Genomic DNA, 17510 nt, shown 5'->3' on the forward strand with positions numbered 1-17510 from the left:
AGCCCATCTTCCTCATTTCAGTCTTATCCGCTGCATATATAAACGCATAAAACACACACGATTTATGGCTCTGTTTTTATTGCTGTTGGATTAACAGAAAGTTGCATAGCACGGCTATTACAAATAATCTCTGCTGACAGAGACGGGCCATAACACCTTTGGCATTATAATACTTGATTCTGGGAATAAAAAAGTGAGAGAAAAAAAACAGAACAAAACAAAAACAGGAAATTTTCATGTATAAAACAGACACCTTCATAAATTAACCATGCATTATGGCCCAAAAGAAACGTCTTTGTTTTGCACCACAAATGTTGTTTTTTTTTATTACAAAGTTAGGGAAATTGCCAAATAGTTTGTATTAATAAATGTTTAAGGCACATAATCTCTCTCATCATTGCATGATGGATTTCGTTTCTTGTCAGTCAAACTTGACATGTTCTGTATGGAGCTGAAATTATGATGTTGGGGGGGGGGAATGTCATTAGTTAAAGTGTGTTTTTGCTCAATGGATAGAAACTACTCTCTACTACTCTAACTACTGAAAAAAAAAAAAAAAAGCAGCAAAAACTTCCAGCAGTTCTGGATAAATATCAAGCGCTCACCTGTCCTTAATATTTCCATTTTGTGCCAAAGTGCCAAGTAAAAAAAACAAACGTGTTGATCGGGAAACTCTTAACACTTAACGAGTTGTGTTCAGGTTTATTACAGCATGATAATGTCCCTTCAGTCAGGATGCAGCTCCGTCATGGTTTGGAGGCATTCTGCATCCGCAGTCGCCTCCTGGCCAAAGCTTCCTGTTTCTTCCTCTCAATCTCAGCTGCAGAGCACTTCCCCGCCATCTGGCTTGTGACAAAAACTAGAGAGGAGGAAAGACAGTGAGAGGAAAAAAAAACAAATGAATGGAAACAATGAATATGGTTTCATAAGGAAAGCTGACAATCTCTCTCTGCTTGTGAAGAGAACCTGAAGAGAGAAAGAGAAATCTGCCCTAAATCAAACCATGTGTTCTGCTGCTTCAATTGTGAAGAAACAAAATTTTAATTTGTCAACACAAAAATGTTGCTACCACAACTAGGGCCAGGGGGTATGCATAATGAAACTCATTTTGTACAGACCCCCCCCCCCCCCCCCTTCAATCCCTGTGTCCAAAAAAACAAAATAAATCTGCAGTTTACTGGCAATGAAGCTTCCTGAGGTTTTGGACTCCGTAGCATCACAAATCAAAGACATGGCACAATATTTACTTGCTTTAGGGAGGAACTGTCCGAGAACACATGCACTGAACTGTCAGTGATTATAAGATCATCGTGTGACATCTGTTTTACGTCACTTTATATGAAAAAGGTAGAGGGGAGAAAGGAACTACAATCAAATGAATCATTTAACTGACAATAGGAACAAAATCACTGAAAGCCATTTCATCCTAATGTCTATCAATATCAAAATTCAGACAGCTTACCTTTGCTGCTTATTGCTGCTGAGTCGGACACATTTCTCTTGAAGGCTGTGTGATGGGACTTCTCTGTCGCCCTGGTTGTCACTGTATGTGGCTTCATATCCACATTCACGGCCAGCACAGTTCCAGAGGAATCCCTGCACTGGTTAAATGTGCCCAGACTGACGCGGCTTCCTGGGAGGCTCTGAGACATCCCTGACTTCTTGTTGGCACCTTTCATTTCAATGTTCCATCCCTGATAATTCACAGTTCCACTGCTGGTCCCAGGTAGTGAGTTAGAACGCGCAAAAGCACGTGGGGACTGTTGGTTGCTACTGGCACCTGCTTTTGTTGACCAGGCCTTGCCGATTGGCACGGGTGCGGTTGTTTTTCGCTGTCTCTCTACAGCAGTATCTTCCTTCGCTTGGCAGCTACTGGGGCTCACTTGCTGTGGCTGACTGTTGGAGATTCGCTCCACACTGTCACACACCTGGAGCAGCGCATCGTCGTCCCATTCGTCCCATAAGCCGTCTGAAATGTCTTTAATTGAGTCTGCAGCTACACAAGCCCCCCGCTGATCATTAGCGATCTTGTCAGGTTGAGGAGTAGTCAGCCTCTTTGTGGAAACAGATTTCTGTTCGGACATTTGTGGTTTAGCTCGTGTTACAGTGCAGCTGGACTTGGGAGCCTCTTTGGCAGCCGTCTGCAACTTGAAGTGTGGGTTGGACTCTAACTTGAAAGTGCTTCGGTTGGTCGTCTTTGGTTTGGGGCACAGTTTCTGGATTAAACTGCAGCTTGGGTTAGAGCGCAGGTCTGAGCGTTGATGGGAAGAGTTTGTGTCTGCACTCGGTTTACAAACAGAGGTCGAATGTGCAGCATTTATCTTAGTGTTGGGCTGAAAAGTGTTTGTCGGGTTGGTGTCCTGTTGCTGGTCAGGATTCTGGGTCAATGCCAGCACAAAGGAGTCATTAAGTAGGTCATCATTCTCCCAATCATCGTCAAAGTCATCACAAGATCCCTTTCCTTCAGCAGCTTGTGCAGCTGATCTGGACTTGTGAGCTAACTTGAGCTCCAATTGTTGGGGCTCAGCTAAGGTTGTAGTCGTGGGCAGTTTTTTTAATTCCTGTGAGCAGGCTGACACAGAGGAGCCCTGGCTGAGCGGGCCACTGACTTTCTGAGTGGAAGAGTCAAACAGAGCGTGCAACTCTGCCTCCACCTGATCCGACGAGGAAGGACACTTCAGGTCTTTCACGTCGCCACGGAATGATGTCTCTGTTGGCTTAAATTTGGAAGTGTTCACACATTCTTTGTGGTTACTGTTGACAGTGTTGAGATGCTCGGAAATCTCCTCGTCTTGCTGCATGTTCTTGTCAAACTGCTTGGCCAGTTTCATTAGGTCCTCTACACTGCTCTGCCTGTGGAGAGGATGAAACAAAAGAGAAAAGTAAAACAATCTTTAAACCAAAAGAGGAAAGGATAAACTATTCCTATTGATGACAACTAATCAAGTTATATATTGATAACAGACCGAGACCTCCTCTTGACTCTTGGCTCTGAAACCTCTGGTGTGCAAGGGACAGCACTGTCACCGATCCACTGCAGCAGAGATGAGTCAGTTGCTTTCGGTTTTATGCCCTGTGTAACGGACAACCACAACATCTAATAAGAAAACAGTTCATTTTGAAATACGAAAAGAGCAAACATAAAAGTTTAGGGCAACATACAGAACACTGTGACAAAACTATTTATTGCTCAAATAAAAAGTGAACTTTCAAAAAGGACGGTTGGACATGTTAATTCACTGGTTGGCGGAAGGAATTACTGACCTTTGGGGCAATGCGGTTGGCAATATCTGATATCTCCACAACTCTGGTGTTTTTCATCCCAGCGCCTGAAAACAATGACAAATAAAATCAACTATCATCATTACAAACAAAGTAAATCGCACAAAATAACCATTCACATTCACAGAACAACCTTGTTTTATAATTTCATTGAAAGATATTCATGAAAGCAAGTGGATTTATGTATGTTATTTCAGATATGAACAGGATCAAACGGAATATTTGAAATGTTTCACCTGCGTTTGCTGGAGTGGGAGAGGTCGGATCCCAGATAATGTCTTGCGATGTTTCCGCATCACCTGGAGAGTCTCCATTATTCAGGCCTAGGTACATGCTCCAGCCTTTGCGCTGAGGACTGTGCAAATCTGTGTGTGTTAAACAAATAATAAAAAGGTAAGTGAGGACTTTCAAAAGACATTTGAAAAGTCATTTGACTGCATTTAAAAGGTCCAGTGTTTACCATTAAGGCGGGTTTATTGGCAGAATATATTACCCATACATATGTTTGTACTTTATAATAAAAACGGTTAGGCTTCTGTAGCCTTGTAGAGACTTAATACATACTTAAAGTAAAAAAAATGGAAATGTTGGAGAGTAGAAGAGGAGATTTGTTTGACTGCTTACATCCATAAACACCTTTTAATGCAATATGTAGTCTTGCCATTACATGTCACTAATTCTTAGACACTGTACCTTTAAAGGGGAAACAATATGTGCACTACTGATGTCTAAATATGTAGATATATTTATATTTGCATGCTTGCACTGTTTGTTTTATGAATTAAAGTGCCCATTTTGACATTTGCTACATAAATAATGATGTTATTATTAATTTTCATCAACTGCCATCGAAGATAATACATTTCTAATAAAACAAACAAACAATAATACTGTATTTGTGGTGTCTAACAGAGGTTATTGTTTGTGTGTGTGTTGGAGTTCGATCACAACAGAAATGCAGACGTTTCTAAACGTCATTGGATGTTGCTGTTGTTGTTGTTTTTCCCGTGTAATGGTGTTGAAGCAGCAGTTGGACCCGCAGCCTCACCTTTACACACGGGTGTTGTTGTGGTCCCAGGCATCTGCGCTGCTCTCTCTCTCTCTGCAGCCTGCTACTGTTTTACAGTGATGACGCTTAGAGACGCTGCTCCACAGGTCAGCAGCAGCAGCAGCAGTAGTAGCGTCAGCAGCATCTGTTATCGGCATCAAAAAGGTTCACTTTAACGGCAACAGCGAAGCTATAATGCTCTGCTATGTTGTGTCTATTCACTGCATGATTCCCTGCCAGCAAGCCGCCATGATTGTACGTGACGTCAGCGAACTACGGGTGCCGACGAGGTTTCTCATTTCGCTCGATGGCGGGGTCACGGTTGAGCTTCAGAGGCAGGTAAAACTTTGACTGAGTTGTTTTAAAGCTTTGACAAACAACATCATCGGTATTATAAATACCTAATTGTTAAATTTGTTAAAATGATGATGTATTATGTCTAAAACAACAGTAAAAATCATGCTAGTTGAAGATGCTAATGTGGGCTACAGTCATTAACAAATGTATGTTGAAGTTTAGCACAGTCAAAACAGTTTAGTGTTTTTGAAAAGTTGTCTTCACAGATATTACTGGTGCAATTTAACCTTAGCAGAATGAGAAATTATTTATAATGTGGAGTATTTTTTTGTGATGTCAGACTCCAATTTGCAATTTTAGCATAGTGCTATGTCTTTAGCTACGCTGTGTTGCACACTTGTTGCATACTTTAGGGTGGGAATCACAGGGTAACTCATAACCGCACAACGATATATCACCAATAGATATTTGACCCACCCCTAATTCGTCATTATTTTGCAAGTAAAACATGGCTCCTGCAATGTCTTGTACATCTGTACAGAAACTGTAATCCTTTCTCAGTGTAGGAGCCAGAGTGAGATGGACACTCACACCTTTGGCCTTTTTTTTTTACAGCAGCCATTTGACATGTTTCAACAGGGAAGAGCACATGTTAATTAATGATGGCTCTGTTACATTCCTGTATGTCAGGACAGTGTGGCAGAAAGTCTTCATGCAATCTGAAACTGAGAAAGCTGAATGGAACACAGCCATCTTTAATTCAATTATTTACACCTGTGCTTTTCTTCTGTGACCTGTCAAAATATCTGACACAATTAACCCTTGGCTTAAAAATATCCTAGCCCTAAAAACATGTGACAACAACTTTACAGCAAAAGGTTAAACTTGAGGTAGTGCCGTTAAGAACCTAGTCACAACTTAAAGGAGCTGATGGAAGCATGTTGTTTTAGTTATTTAAACAAGGAAGACACTGGATGTATAAAAAGAAGAAGGAGGCTGCATATGTTCAGTCAAGATAACACATGATAGATAGTAACCCCAAAATATGATAAATAATAATTTATTACTGTGGAGCTCATGTTTACATGAACCTAGCTGACAATACCTACTTTCTGAAGATGATTTACTTGTATGAGAGTATATATAAATCGTGGAATTCTTCTACTTCTTTCAAAGTAATTATTAACTTCATGGGCCAAGGAAAAGACAAAAAGCAGAATATTGCCATAATACAATGAGAGTTAATCTTACAGAGAACATATTAAAATCAGTGAAATAATTTGCACACTAGGTGGAAATGTTTGCTTATAAAAGATGAGGGGCATAAATAGATAAATAAGAATAAAGTAAGGAAACATAAAAATAAAATAAACATCTACTATAATGCAATTTAAAAACACAAAAAACAAAACTCCAATAAAAAGAGGAGGAAATATTTTAAAAGCATTGTGTGGGAATGGCAGATAAAGAGAGGTAAATTCCTGTGTCACTGAAAGTAAAACCTGACCCCCCCATGCTGATTCAGTTCTTGGTCTGAACCTCTGTAATTTAAACAGGCTCCACCCTTTCCCAAGTCTTTTGGCCAAACCAGGAAGGACAGACACAGCAGATAAGGTAACACAAAGCACTCCAAATCAAATGCCCATACTTTAGTTAGAACAACAGTGTTGTCAAAGAAAATTTCCAAATATACTGTTTTATCCAACATTGTTAAAATGACAGTGAAGAAAAGAAAAAAAAGTGTGATGAGAATGTGAACAGACTGAACGTCTTTTCTTTTAATAATGATTAGGAGTTTAGATTTCAGAGTCGGATACAAATAGTGCATTTCCACGTTAATGCTTTCAAACTCATCATAATATACAGACATTCAATTTGAGATTATTTAGATGGCAGACAGCCTGGTAGCTGTTTCTGCCCATGTGTTTGCCAAGTCATCGTCATCAGGCTTCACTGGGCCTCAAGCTTGGTTGTTTGTGGATTCTTTGTTGTGATGCTTGTTGTTAGTGTGGATTACATGACTATTGTCAACAAGTCCATCACACTTTACACAATCGTTTATTATGTGACTCAAACAAATGGTTAGGAACAGTTTGTATTACATGTCGGTTGGGTGCAGATTTTATGTCTGCAATCTGGTTTCAATTTACGAAAGTCAGACTGGTAGACTGTATAATTTTCTACAGTCAGTAATGACCAGATACCAGCAGGTCAGATTAGTAACGGAGTTTAAATCAGTTATATTTAAGCTCATGTCACCTATTAGAATGTCTGTTTCTGCCTACACACCAATGACTGAGAATACGTTGTGCCCTTTTTACTTTGTAAAGCAATTTAGTCTTTTCTATTGTTAGTGTATGGAGGCTTTCATTTTCCACAACACACTTGTATAAGTGTCACACTTGATAATACATGGTTTCTAATCAATGTTCCAACAATTTGTTATATCACAAAATCATTATTTGTCGGAGCAAAGCCTTAAGATCAATGGTCAAACACGCTATTAAATCAGTGCAGTCAGATTAAGGATGACGGTAAGGCTTTTTCATGCCAGGATGGCTAATTGGTCGTTTTATCGTAAATTTCAGTGTTGAAATCTGAGCCTCAACTTAATTTACCCTTATAATTAAAACACCATTGTCAAATGTGACATCAAGGTCTAAGTGTATGAATATGTATATGTATGTGTTGAATTGTGTTTTATTTCTAATTCTCAGTTTGAGAGAGTAAAATAACCGTGATACACGACTTGAGATGATACATGACTTGTAGACACACTAGTGACTATTTCTTCAAACTGAAATGAAATGAAGAGTTGAGATTCTTCACATTTCTGTGGAGTAGTTTCCAGAATAAAGCACTAGATGGTGCTTGTATACCTCAGTGTGTGTGTGTGTAAATGCAGTAAGAAGAGTCAGTGTAGATTGGTTGCAGAGAGATTTGTGTAAAACATATTTTCACTGAGGTGCACTGCTATGGGAATAGTATGTTGTAATTGATAACACACACACACACACACACACACACACAAGCTGCAGTGCATTACTCTACTTGATTATATCATTCTGCTTTGATTGTTTTCATTTGGAAGCAGTTTATCAATATAGGGAATTGGAGAAGCCAATCACATGTGTTTCTTTGATTGAATGCCAGAAATTGTCATGAAGAGACGACCTATGGTCCGAGCCTCAACTTCCCTGGTTCAGGCAATATTCTTGTTTCATCAAAACATCAGGAGATATTTTACCATTGCTAACGATAAATGCATGGGATTTGAGAGGAACTGCAACATGCGTCATCTTTCAGGGAAACTCACTCTGATTTATTGAATGAAAAACATAAATTGAGCAGGAAAGAGATATGTGCAAGAAATAATTTAGGTGCCACAGATCCTTCAAGCTGATATACTAATGTTTAAGAATCCATATATCAGATGTTTAAGATTGACAATAGGCATATAGCTAAATAACTATTGGCAAGGGAAAACCAAACGAGATGACAATACATCCAAGGTACCAGAGTGCTATCATTTATACTACTGCAAGAGCTGCTGGTTTTGAAAAATGTAAATATAGTGTAGGTCATAATTCCTGCATACGACCTTTCTGTACATTTCGTTGGAGAACTGTCTTGTTTGAAAGCGTGAATGGCAGAACTGTGTAAAGCACTACAGTATGAGTGGTCATCAAGTCGAGAAAATTGCTATATAAATATAGACCATTTAACATATACAATAGGTGTTTTCAATTGAATAAAATTATTAGTCATTTAGCAAGCATTTTTTCTAAATGATTATTTGTTTGTCAATTAAATGTCGCTTTTAATAAGAAATGAACTTACCAGTCGCACTAATATCTTAACGTGTACTTTTATTTAGATTTTCTTAAGCAAATGTGTGAAGCACCACACATCAAACAGCGTATCTGTTCCTTTATTCAATGCCATGTTAGTTTTCTGTTGTCAGTGTTAAAGAGGTTAACTGGGACAGCCAGTGTGTATGTAACATAAATTTAATCAACAGTTAGCTACATTTAATCTTGGGGTAGCCCCATTGCTCTGTCAAGCGAGCAGTGTCATATCATGCTGCCACGCATATCCACGCCCAGAGGGCCCGCAGTCTAAAAGTCACTGTAACGCCCTCTGTCACACTGAATGTTAGCATCTCTCAGAAGTGATAGTTGGACCACAGAATAAAGGGCATGGACATGTCACTTTCACTTTGAATATGAGACATCAGTCCTCCACTGCCTTGTTTCTTTTATTCCGCTCTGCCTTTCCTTGTCATGTCACAGAAGAAACACAAATTACTGCCAAAGGCTGCACAGTTTAGCCCGCATGCTCCCTAAGCTAGCTTGATCCTTTCCCAGAAGCTTGCTTCTTTGTCTAACTACCTACCGCCTTCTTCTATTTATCGGTTACACCTCGGTTGTTTAGAAGCAATTAAGGAGCTAATTGTAGAGATTTCTGAGGACTGGGTATTATAGTAAAAAGTAAAGAGCTAATGGCTAATTGCCCAAGCAGCTGCTAGTGTTTATGAAGGAGGAGTGAACATGCCAAGGGATCTGACAGGCGTAGATGGCACGCGTGTGTATGTGTGTGTGTGTTTTTGTGTGCGTTTTTGTGTGCGTTGTTAGGGGGAATTGCACATCATTGCTGTGAATCCCAGGGATGCCTCACACTGGGCGACTGCCAGGTGAGCAAGACAATCAAGACAGAGAATATGGAGCTCATCTGAGAGAAGTGTGCATAAATGATAATCACCTCTGATGGTTGCTGGTGCTGTATCTCCAAGGAGTCGACAGTGTCTCCCATGTTTGTAGGTGACGGGTAGGCTATATATCCCAATGTTTATGCCACCTTCATCCTCTCTCACACCCTACTCACGCTTGAAGACCCCCCTTTGGGTTGGCAGTGCCTCATGACAGTTAGCATGTGGCAGAGCTCTCTGAAGTGGAAGGGATCCAGGATACTGGGTTTTCTGTGCCAGCTTCACCAAGCTGGGATTTCACCCATTTCACAATGTCTGCCAATGGCTGGGACTGTGAATGAAAGCATTTGAATCAATGCCTGCTTCTGCAGAGTCAGATCAGTGGGTTTTAGTAGTAGTTAGATGCAGCCTAGGGTGGTTTGGCGTCTATCTGAAAGAATCCCAGCAGCCTTTTTTGGTCACATGGGGGGGGGGGGGACGGGGGGGACGGGAAGTGCTAAAGGGCATCCAACTGCACTCTCAACCAGCAGTGGATGTTTGGATTGAAGAGAACATCAAAAGCAGGACAGTGGTGGTCTTGTTTTAATTTGCAAACATGACAGGTATGATTTCAGGATTCTAAGCATTGACATTTTCTATTTCTCACTTATGTTGAATGATCCACTACAAAGAGGGAAACATTAAAGCCTCTAAAGAGCAAAGGTGTAAAAGAAAACTCAAACTTCATTAACAGAAAACTCTGTGAAACTGACATCAACGGCCCTGTTCAAATTAACGGATAATGCAGATGACAATGATTAACCTAGCAACAAGGATGGAGTAAAATAATCCGAGTTACCTTTATTTTAAAAATGTCATCCGTTTTTATCAGGCCATCCTCCAAAACTTAATATCTGTAATGAAATAACATAATTTTAGTATATCCAATTAACCTCTGTCTTGACTCCCTTAGGGCTTCACTTAACATAGTTTCAGCTATTGTCTTAACTGCAGCTCTGCTTTAGGTGTTACAGACCTTTCCATCATCTCCATGGTCACCTTGTCTGGGTAAACTTTCGTAATATTCTGCATTATATCTAAACCCTTATCCATTTGCGCTTGAAGACACCGTGTAAGGCAGGAGAGATGGCTGCCATTTTGCAACATGAGGACGCAGCAGCAGCCACGAACAATGGTGTACAGAGGGGCGGTCTGTCTGCATACAGCACAGTGTAGCGGCAGTCTTTGACTGCTCATTTATTCTGTTTATAATAGCAAAGCTGATGATAAATGTCCCGCAGAGTGCACATGTGCTAAAATATTCATCAGTTGGAGGCCCCTTATTTGCAGAGGAGGAAAACCAATAAATTCAGATGTGAGCTACAGCCATGCTATATTTATATTAATATGCAAGATGATGGTTGGGACATTAAGATTAATCTGGCATGTATGTGCTTTTAACCAATTGGGGTGTTCTCGTGTTATAGCAAGGAAGGTGAGAAGGTGCTTTTGTTGTGAGCTTGGATGGAAATTCAACCACAATTTCCTGATGTTTTTGGATTTAATGATCTGAGTTAATGGCAACCTACAAAGAATACATTAATATGTACAATCCTCTGATTAAAGAGGAACTCAGTGACTGTTCATTTTCTTTTAACACAAATTAACAAACCACATGGTTTAGAATACTACAGTTTTCCTCAGAGTAGCACATGTTTCTGCACTGGCAGCTTGCAGGGCTTCCTAATTTCCCCTCCTGCAGTCTACTCTACTTTCTGTCCTTATTGCTTTCTTGTGTTCTTTGTCTCACTCTCTCCGGCTCCTCTTCCCTCTGTGGTTTTCTCCATGTGTGTTTTTCTCACCCTTTCAGCTCAGGTGTGCGGGGCCCAAGGAAAGAGGAGGAGGAGGAAGAGGAGGAGGAGGGAAGATAGGTGGGGAATTCTTCTGTCTTATACCCAACAGAGTCTCACTCTCTTGGGTTAAGATGACAGGAAGTCAGCCAGATGGCACGGAGTAGGTCTGCAGCATGTGACCTCCCCTCTGGGGAGGTAGGGAGGCAAGGAGGAAAGAAAAGCGCAGTGAGGAGGAGGGATGTGGATGAGTTTAAAGAAAAGGCGGTGAGGAGATGGTAGAAAGATGTGGACTGGAGCCTCTCATTGTAGTAGCAGTTGTTTCACCAAATTTGGACCATTTAGATTGTGATTTAATATATTTTTTTAAATAGGCCATAGCATGGTCCTATCTCACATGTGTGAGATATGGAGGTGTACTTACAAACAAGTCGTTTTTATTGTCAACAACGTCCTAGTCGCTACAAACAAGCCGTTGTAATCGCTCATCAGTGACACTCTCGTCAGCCGTGCTGTTTCAGACCAAAATCACACCCACAGAACACGGACTGTCTTGTGATTGGCCAGCCAACGGGAGCTTTCCCACTGTCTTGTGATTGGCCAGTTACCTGGAAGTGACTTAATTGGCACGTCAGCTGTCAGTCCCGCAGCTCCTCCTCTGGAAAGGCGGATGCACCGCTAGCAATTATCAAAACATTGAGTAATGTCCTCGTCACAACCCCTTCGCCGTAATCCCTTACACATTTGATCCGGAGTCTGACCCAGAGTCAGAAGACACTGTGACAAGTGAACCACCTCCATCACAAAGACTGCTGCAGGACGCCTGTAGCTTGGATAACGTTGTGGTTGCAGAGATGATAAACACACATGCAAATGAAACACAAGCGTAGCATGTAGCTAATGCTAAATGACAAAACAAGCACACAAAGACAGTTTTACGGTTTGTAAAAATTGTAATATACGTGTTGTTGGCACTGTACGTCACCGAATGTGCCCGGACTCTAGTGCCCGGACTAGGAGGCGCTGCTGTTCAGAGGAGTGGTGAAATTCACCACTGACGTAACTAGTCAAGGAAAACAATCAAACCCTGCGCTCTCAGCAGTGGCTGAACTGATTGTTATGGACTTTTAGGGCTTCATAAACGAGGTAATGACACAGATACACACACAAACGCAGCGTTAATTGGCACTTCTGGACCAATTTGGTGGAGCTTGGATAATTGTATACCTAACACAAATGCAAAAAAGAATAAATAAATAAATAGATTAAAAAAAACTATATATAATATCAACGGTGCAAACGTGGGCAGGAGCAAAAAGCGTTTACCGGTCAAACTCCTGAATGTCTGGGTTTCCTGGACAGTAGAATTCACTATAACACTGTAACTTTATGTGTTTTTATTCATACTCTAACCTGTTTGTAGCCATCTCTGTTTACCAGTGCAACGTTGATGTTGCCTCTGTGTGTCCTGACATGAAATAAATCACTTCCTGTGAGCAGCGTGGAAACATTGCCGGGCGACACAAGATCTAAACACCGCTATACTGAGAAACAAAGAGAGATAGTTGTGTGGAGCTGATGGGATTAATTGTTTGACAACGCTTTGAGTTTCAAAGTTATGCATTACAATTTAACACAAATGCTACTTTTAACAAAACAGCTGCTTTAGGAGCAATCTAAATCTTTACATTTTTTAATAAAGGAGGTGGAGCCACAAAGTGGTGTCATTGTTTTATAGTCATCGCTGATTGGAATCCCGGGTTGGACTGAGGGCCTTTCTGGGTGGTGTTTGCATGTATCCCCATGTGTGCATGAGTTCTCTCCCTGTACTTCAGTCTCCTCCCACTGTCCAAAGACATGCAAACTGAGTCTTATCTGAACTGGAAAATCTAAACTGACCAGGTGCGATAGCAAGTGCCTCCTTCCCCAGAATCATCAATGGGCAAGCAATAGAAATTTTGTAAAAATTAATGTTTTTTTTTTTGGTTTTTTAAAAAAAAAGGATAACACATTCTCTTCTTTTTTGATTGTTTGATTAAGTGTATGCAGAAACACTAAATAAATATGAAGTTCATAAAGACATGACATGAAAAACCTCAATGTGATGTTAAACAGAGTAATATATTGATGAGTTTGTGATTTTTGGCAATATCATGTACAGTTTGATGCAAAAAGGAACTTTAGTGTGAACTTTTACTGTACTCTTCAACTAATGTTTACAGTGCATCATTTAACGCAGATGGGTTGATTTCATTTTGCTTCCATGCAGTGTGAGAGTGAATTTAGGAAACAAATATAGTGCGACACAAAACATCAAAAGCTTATTTGCATATTTGCAGATCTGCATGTCCTGTCCACTAAATTCAATCTTGTCCAGAGTCTGTTCAGGGAAACGGCCACTTGGAAAATATACAACTTCATTTCCCACAGCTGGAAGTCACATCACAAGCAAATAGCTCCAATCTGGTATTGACATCCTCAGTGTCAAGGGTAAAAAATAAATTGACAAATTTCTCCACTTTTTATTATTAACATCCGCATACACACACACACAGATTTGCTCATCATATTGCGCAAACTTTCATTTCATGCACAACTCCCACTCTGCCCCTAACCAACCCCCTCCTCCCCTCTGTTGCTCTCCTGCCTGCGGTCGCCTTTGATCTTAATTTGGCTTCAGTAAAAGTCTTGTACATAGTCATTTTCATATGGATGCTTTGAACACACTGATGGAGGGCTCGTTGCTGCCGCATTCACTTTTATCGTGCAAGCCTTTTTCCCTTGGAACCCAGCGAGCATATGGTGAACACCCCTCACCAGAGTTTCCTACAACAGAAGGGACCGCCCACTCTTAGCATCTTCTATTCCCCGAGTCCTTCCATCACTCTGGGCGTAGAGATGTTAAAATTGGTTACACTGGTAGAGGTATAACAGCGGTGCTTATGAGGCAAAGTTTATTTTAATAGACTCAAGAGACTTTTAAATTTCCCCGTGTCAGCGAACCTGAAAAATGAGCAACATAAAAATAAATGCAGTAAATTGATATCTTGATCTCACCCATCTGTTCCTTTTTCTCCTGGATCAGGTCCTATGTAGGCGGACATCCAAGTCAACCAACAGATGACACATGAGTTCCAATATTAAATATTGCAATATTGAATATCTTTTAATACAAGAATGGAAAACTGTGTTTGCCCGTCAGAATTTTTCATTCCTGTTACTGAGTTCCAGGATGTAAAGATCATATTTCTTGCTCTGGTTTTTCATTTTACTGAAAAGAGAAACCTGGCCATTGTTTGCTATACAGAGAGCTACAGTCTTTTGCTCTCCTTGTTTTGAACTGTAGAGCTGCCATGTGCTGCCAAAATGTCTGTCAAAATGTCTGTCAAGAGACAACGACCAAAGCAGATCCGCTGTATCACAGACTTGTCTGAGTGAAGACTCTTGCATGTCGGTCCCAGAGCTGCATTTCGCTTACAAATTTAAGGTTTGTGTAAATAGAACAATGATTTGACAGTAACCACAAAGCGCATCATTAAGTTTCAGGAAAAGTCATTCATTTGTATAGTCGGAGTTAAAATTTATTTTTTATATTGCTGTTTCTGGTTAAAAACGGTTTAGACGATGCATTATGCTGCAGTATTTCTGTCATTAAATAAGCATATGATTTTACTTCCAAATGAACAGAATGAACTTGTGAAATAATAATAAACGGTTACAAATAAAACATAATTTGTACTGTCTAGACAGTAATTTTATTCACTTGCTTTGTGGGGATAACAATTTTTATCTTTCTATTGTCTAACTCTCTCCCTAGGATTGCTATTACATTGTACGTGAACAAAATACTCCAGAAGGGATACAGCAGTTATCTCATTATCATTTCTTAAATGTTTACAGCCATTGTCTTCCTTTACAGTGCAAACATCACGCTGTATATGTAAAAACGCTGCTGGGGTTGTTTTCATGCTTTTATCTTAAATACATTCTTTCCAGATTGTTCAGCCCTAGAAACCCGGTAATTACCATATATTATCACCTCCACAAGCTCCACCACTAGGGTTGCCATGTTTGAGGTAATTATATCACTCCCAAGTTGTCTGTGTAATCGCTTAACAGAAGAAGCCGCTCTGTATTTGTGGGAGCTTTGACACAAATGTTTGAAATCCTTTCTTTGTCCTCTGTAGTATGCAGTTGGAAATATTGTAGTTGCTCGGATTTGAGTTGCACTTGTAGTGTGAGCCTCTGGATTGAAAAATTGTAAAAATTGAAAATGTAAAATTTTAAATTTCAGATAAAATTAGACACATGAACATAAAAATACACGTGACTAAGAACAGAAAACATGGTGACAAGTAAACAAGTGCAGCAGCAAATATATTTTGTCGGTTGGGATGTTGGGTTGCGGGCGAATCCACAATCCACAATCCCATCTGTGAAGTCACTGTGAGCTTTTTCTGTATAAAACCAAACCATAATCCTTCCCTTACCTTAACCAAATGCCTAAACATAACCATGAAGTTGTTTAATAATGATATAGGCACTACAGGTCAGTATTGGGCTGCAAGGCCAGATATTTTGGCAGAAAACAATTACAAAGATTGTTTACCTACATATCCAGTATACAGTAAGTAAACTGGGGCTACAATGCCCTAGTCCATTCAAATTTCCTATTTCTAAAGGGGCATCATTAGCAGTCAAGCAAACCCAATCCTAACAAAATTATTGGCATAGTACAAAAAATAATCCACACAGATTATTACATGATGTGGATGGTATATTTAATAAATAATATCAAACAACTGTCTTAACAGCAGATTCACACATAAGCTGAATTCATCTCGGTTGTTAATGGAAATGCTCTGGTGGTCTTCCGTCTTTCTTTCACGAGTGGTCGTAATTGGCTCGACCAGTTCAGGATGGACAGAAACATGAATCAGTTGGTGACATTCAAATCAGTTCAGTTTCAGTTGTGATTGTTAAAATATATAAATAAAATAAGGCTCAGTCGTTTTTTGGTGTTATTGATTGTTTTTAGCCTCAAGTCATGTGACTAATTGCATCTGCCCATGCTCATCTGATGAGAGGAGATGTGGTCCCAGACCCTGAGCGTTTTAACAACCTGCAGATGAAACTCAACAGTTGTATTTTTTTCCTAATGATCCTGCCTTAATAATATCCTCACTAGCTTTATATGTACAAAATGGAATCTGGTAAACAGTAGATTTGCTCTTGTCATTGTGTTGCAGTGGAATGTAAGATTCCTAGTGTTATATACCACTGTGGGACAGGTTTGAGTACAACCAGTGACCTTCACTGTACTGGAGTGGAAGTATACATTTTATAGTTTGGTCAAACCCTGGACAAATAAATCTTTGGTTATGAATTGGGATCCTTACCATGGCAGTAGAAAACTTTCACATTTATGATGTGATGTTTGTGCAACAAAAATGGACACCGTTTTGGGATGAAACCCTTGTGTAACATCTATTCTTGTCGCTTAACCTCACCCTTACCCTGGGCCCATTTGAGGGTTTTTAGATTGTAAATAGCACAACCATGCTGGGACACATCAGACTCTTTCCTGCCACCACAGACACCATTATCATTCCGACGCTTATTTCAGCTGACTGTGATATTGTGCTGCATTTCCGTGTTTGGTGTTGTCTGTTTCCATCGCGCCAGCTGTTGGGTTATTTATAACTGTGGTTGCTGATCTAAATGAGCTAGTAATTAGGCAGCAATGCTTTTTAGGAGACAACCGCTCATTCCCATCAATCCATCCGCCCGTCCCTCCCTCCCTCTCTTCTTCCCTTCCTTCCCTCCTTCCTCCTCTCGTTCCTCTCCTCTGCCCTCACCTTCACTGTCTCTGTTGTCCCCAAACAGGAGACAAGTGGGAGATAAAGGGGAGACTTGACTTCACTGAATAATTGAAGAGGTTTTTACAAGAGAAACGGCTTGCTATCTGACCATATAAAGGTAACACATGGCGCACTATCAGACCTGAGCAGGCGCATACATGCACACAAATGTGCACTAAGGTGCCATGGGGTCAAAGGCACAGCCTAAAAAAAGCCAGACAGCTTTTAATTGGATGCAACTATCAGCAACATCACCTTCTGTCGACGTACTGCTGACACACTAAACCTTCACCCTGAACCTGTTTGAGCAGAGTAACAAATCTTGGCTGCTGTTGTGGCTTCACCAGGTGACTTTTGTTTGTATGTTTTCCGGTTGCTTTAACAGTCATCAAAAAAAAAAAAATGACGAAAAATGCCTGTAATCCCCCACCCATCTCCCTTCCCTGGTGAACAACCCTTTACCTCATGCTAATTTCCAACTTTCA

General features: G+C 40.3%; 1 protein-coding gene and 1 long non-coding RNA gene across 2 annotated transcripts in view; one reads left to right on the forward strand and one right to left on the reverse strand.

Annotated features, from left to right (window-relative positions):
- Positions 1-236: 236 nt before the first annotated feature.
- On the reverse strand, positions 237-4574 carry etaa1b (ETAA1 activator of ATR kinase b). The gene is made up of 6 exons (XM_058652417.1): positions 4331-4574; positions 3519-3647; positions 3265-3329; positions 2967-3073; positions 1463-2853; positions 237-859 (listed from the first exon to the last, which is right to left on the reverse strand). Exons 1-6 carry the CDS (start codon positions 4362-4364, stop codon positions 747-749), a joined length of 1839 nt encoding a protein of 612 aa, XP_058508400.1. The 5' UTR covers positions 4365-4574; the 3' UTR covers positions 237-746.
- Positions 4575-4606: 32 nt separating this feature from the next.
- Positions 4607-17510, forward strand: part of LOC131474512 (uncharacterized) — a 93393-nt gene continuing 80489 nt past the window's right edge. The window contains exons 1-2 of the long non-coding RNA XR_009242296.1: positions 4607-4669; positions 6184-6241. This is a non-coding gene — a long non-coding RNA (uncharacterized LOC131474512). The remainder of the gene's footprint in view (positions 4670-6183; positions 6242-17510) is intronic.

The sequence above is a fragment of the Solea solea genome, chromosome 15 (assembly GCF_958295425.1).
Source record: "Solea solea chromosome 15, fSolSol10.1, whole genome shotgun sequence".
NCBI lineage: Eukaryota > Metazoa > Chordata > Actinopteri > Pleuronectiformes > Soleidae > Solea > Solea solea.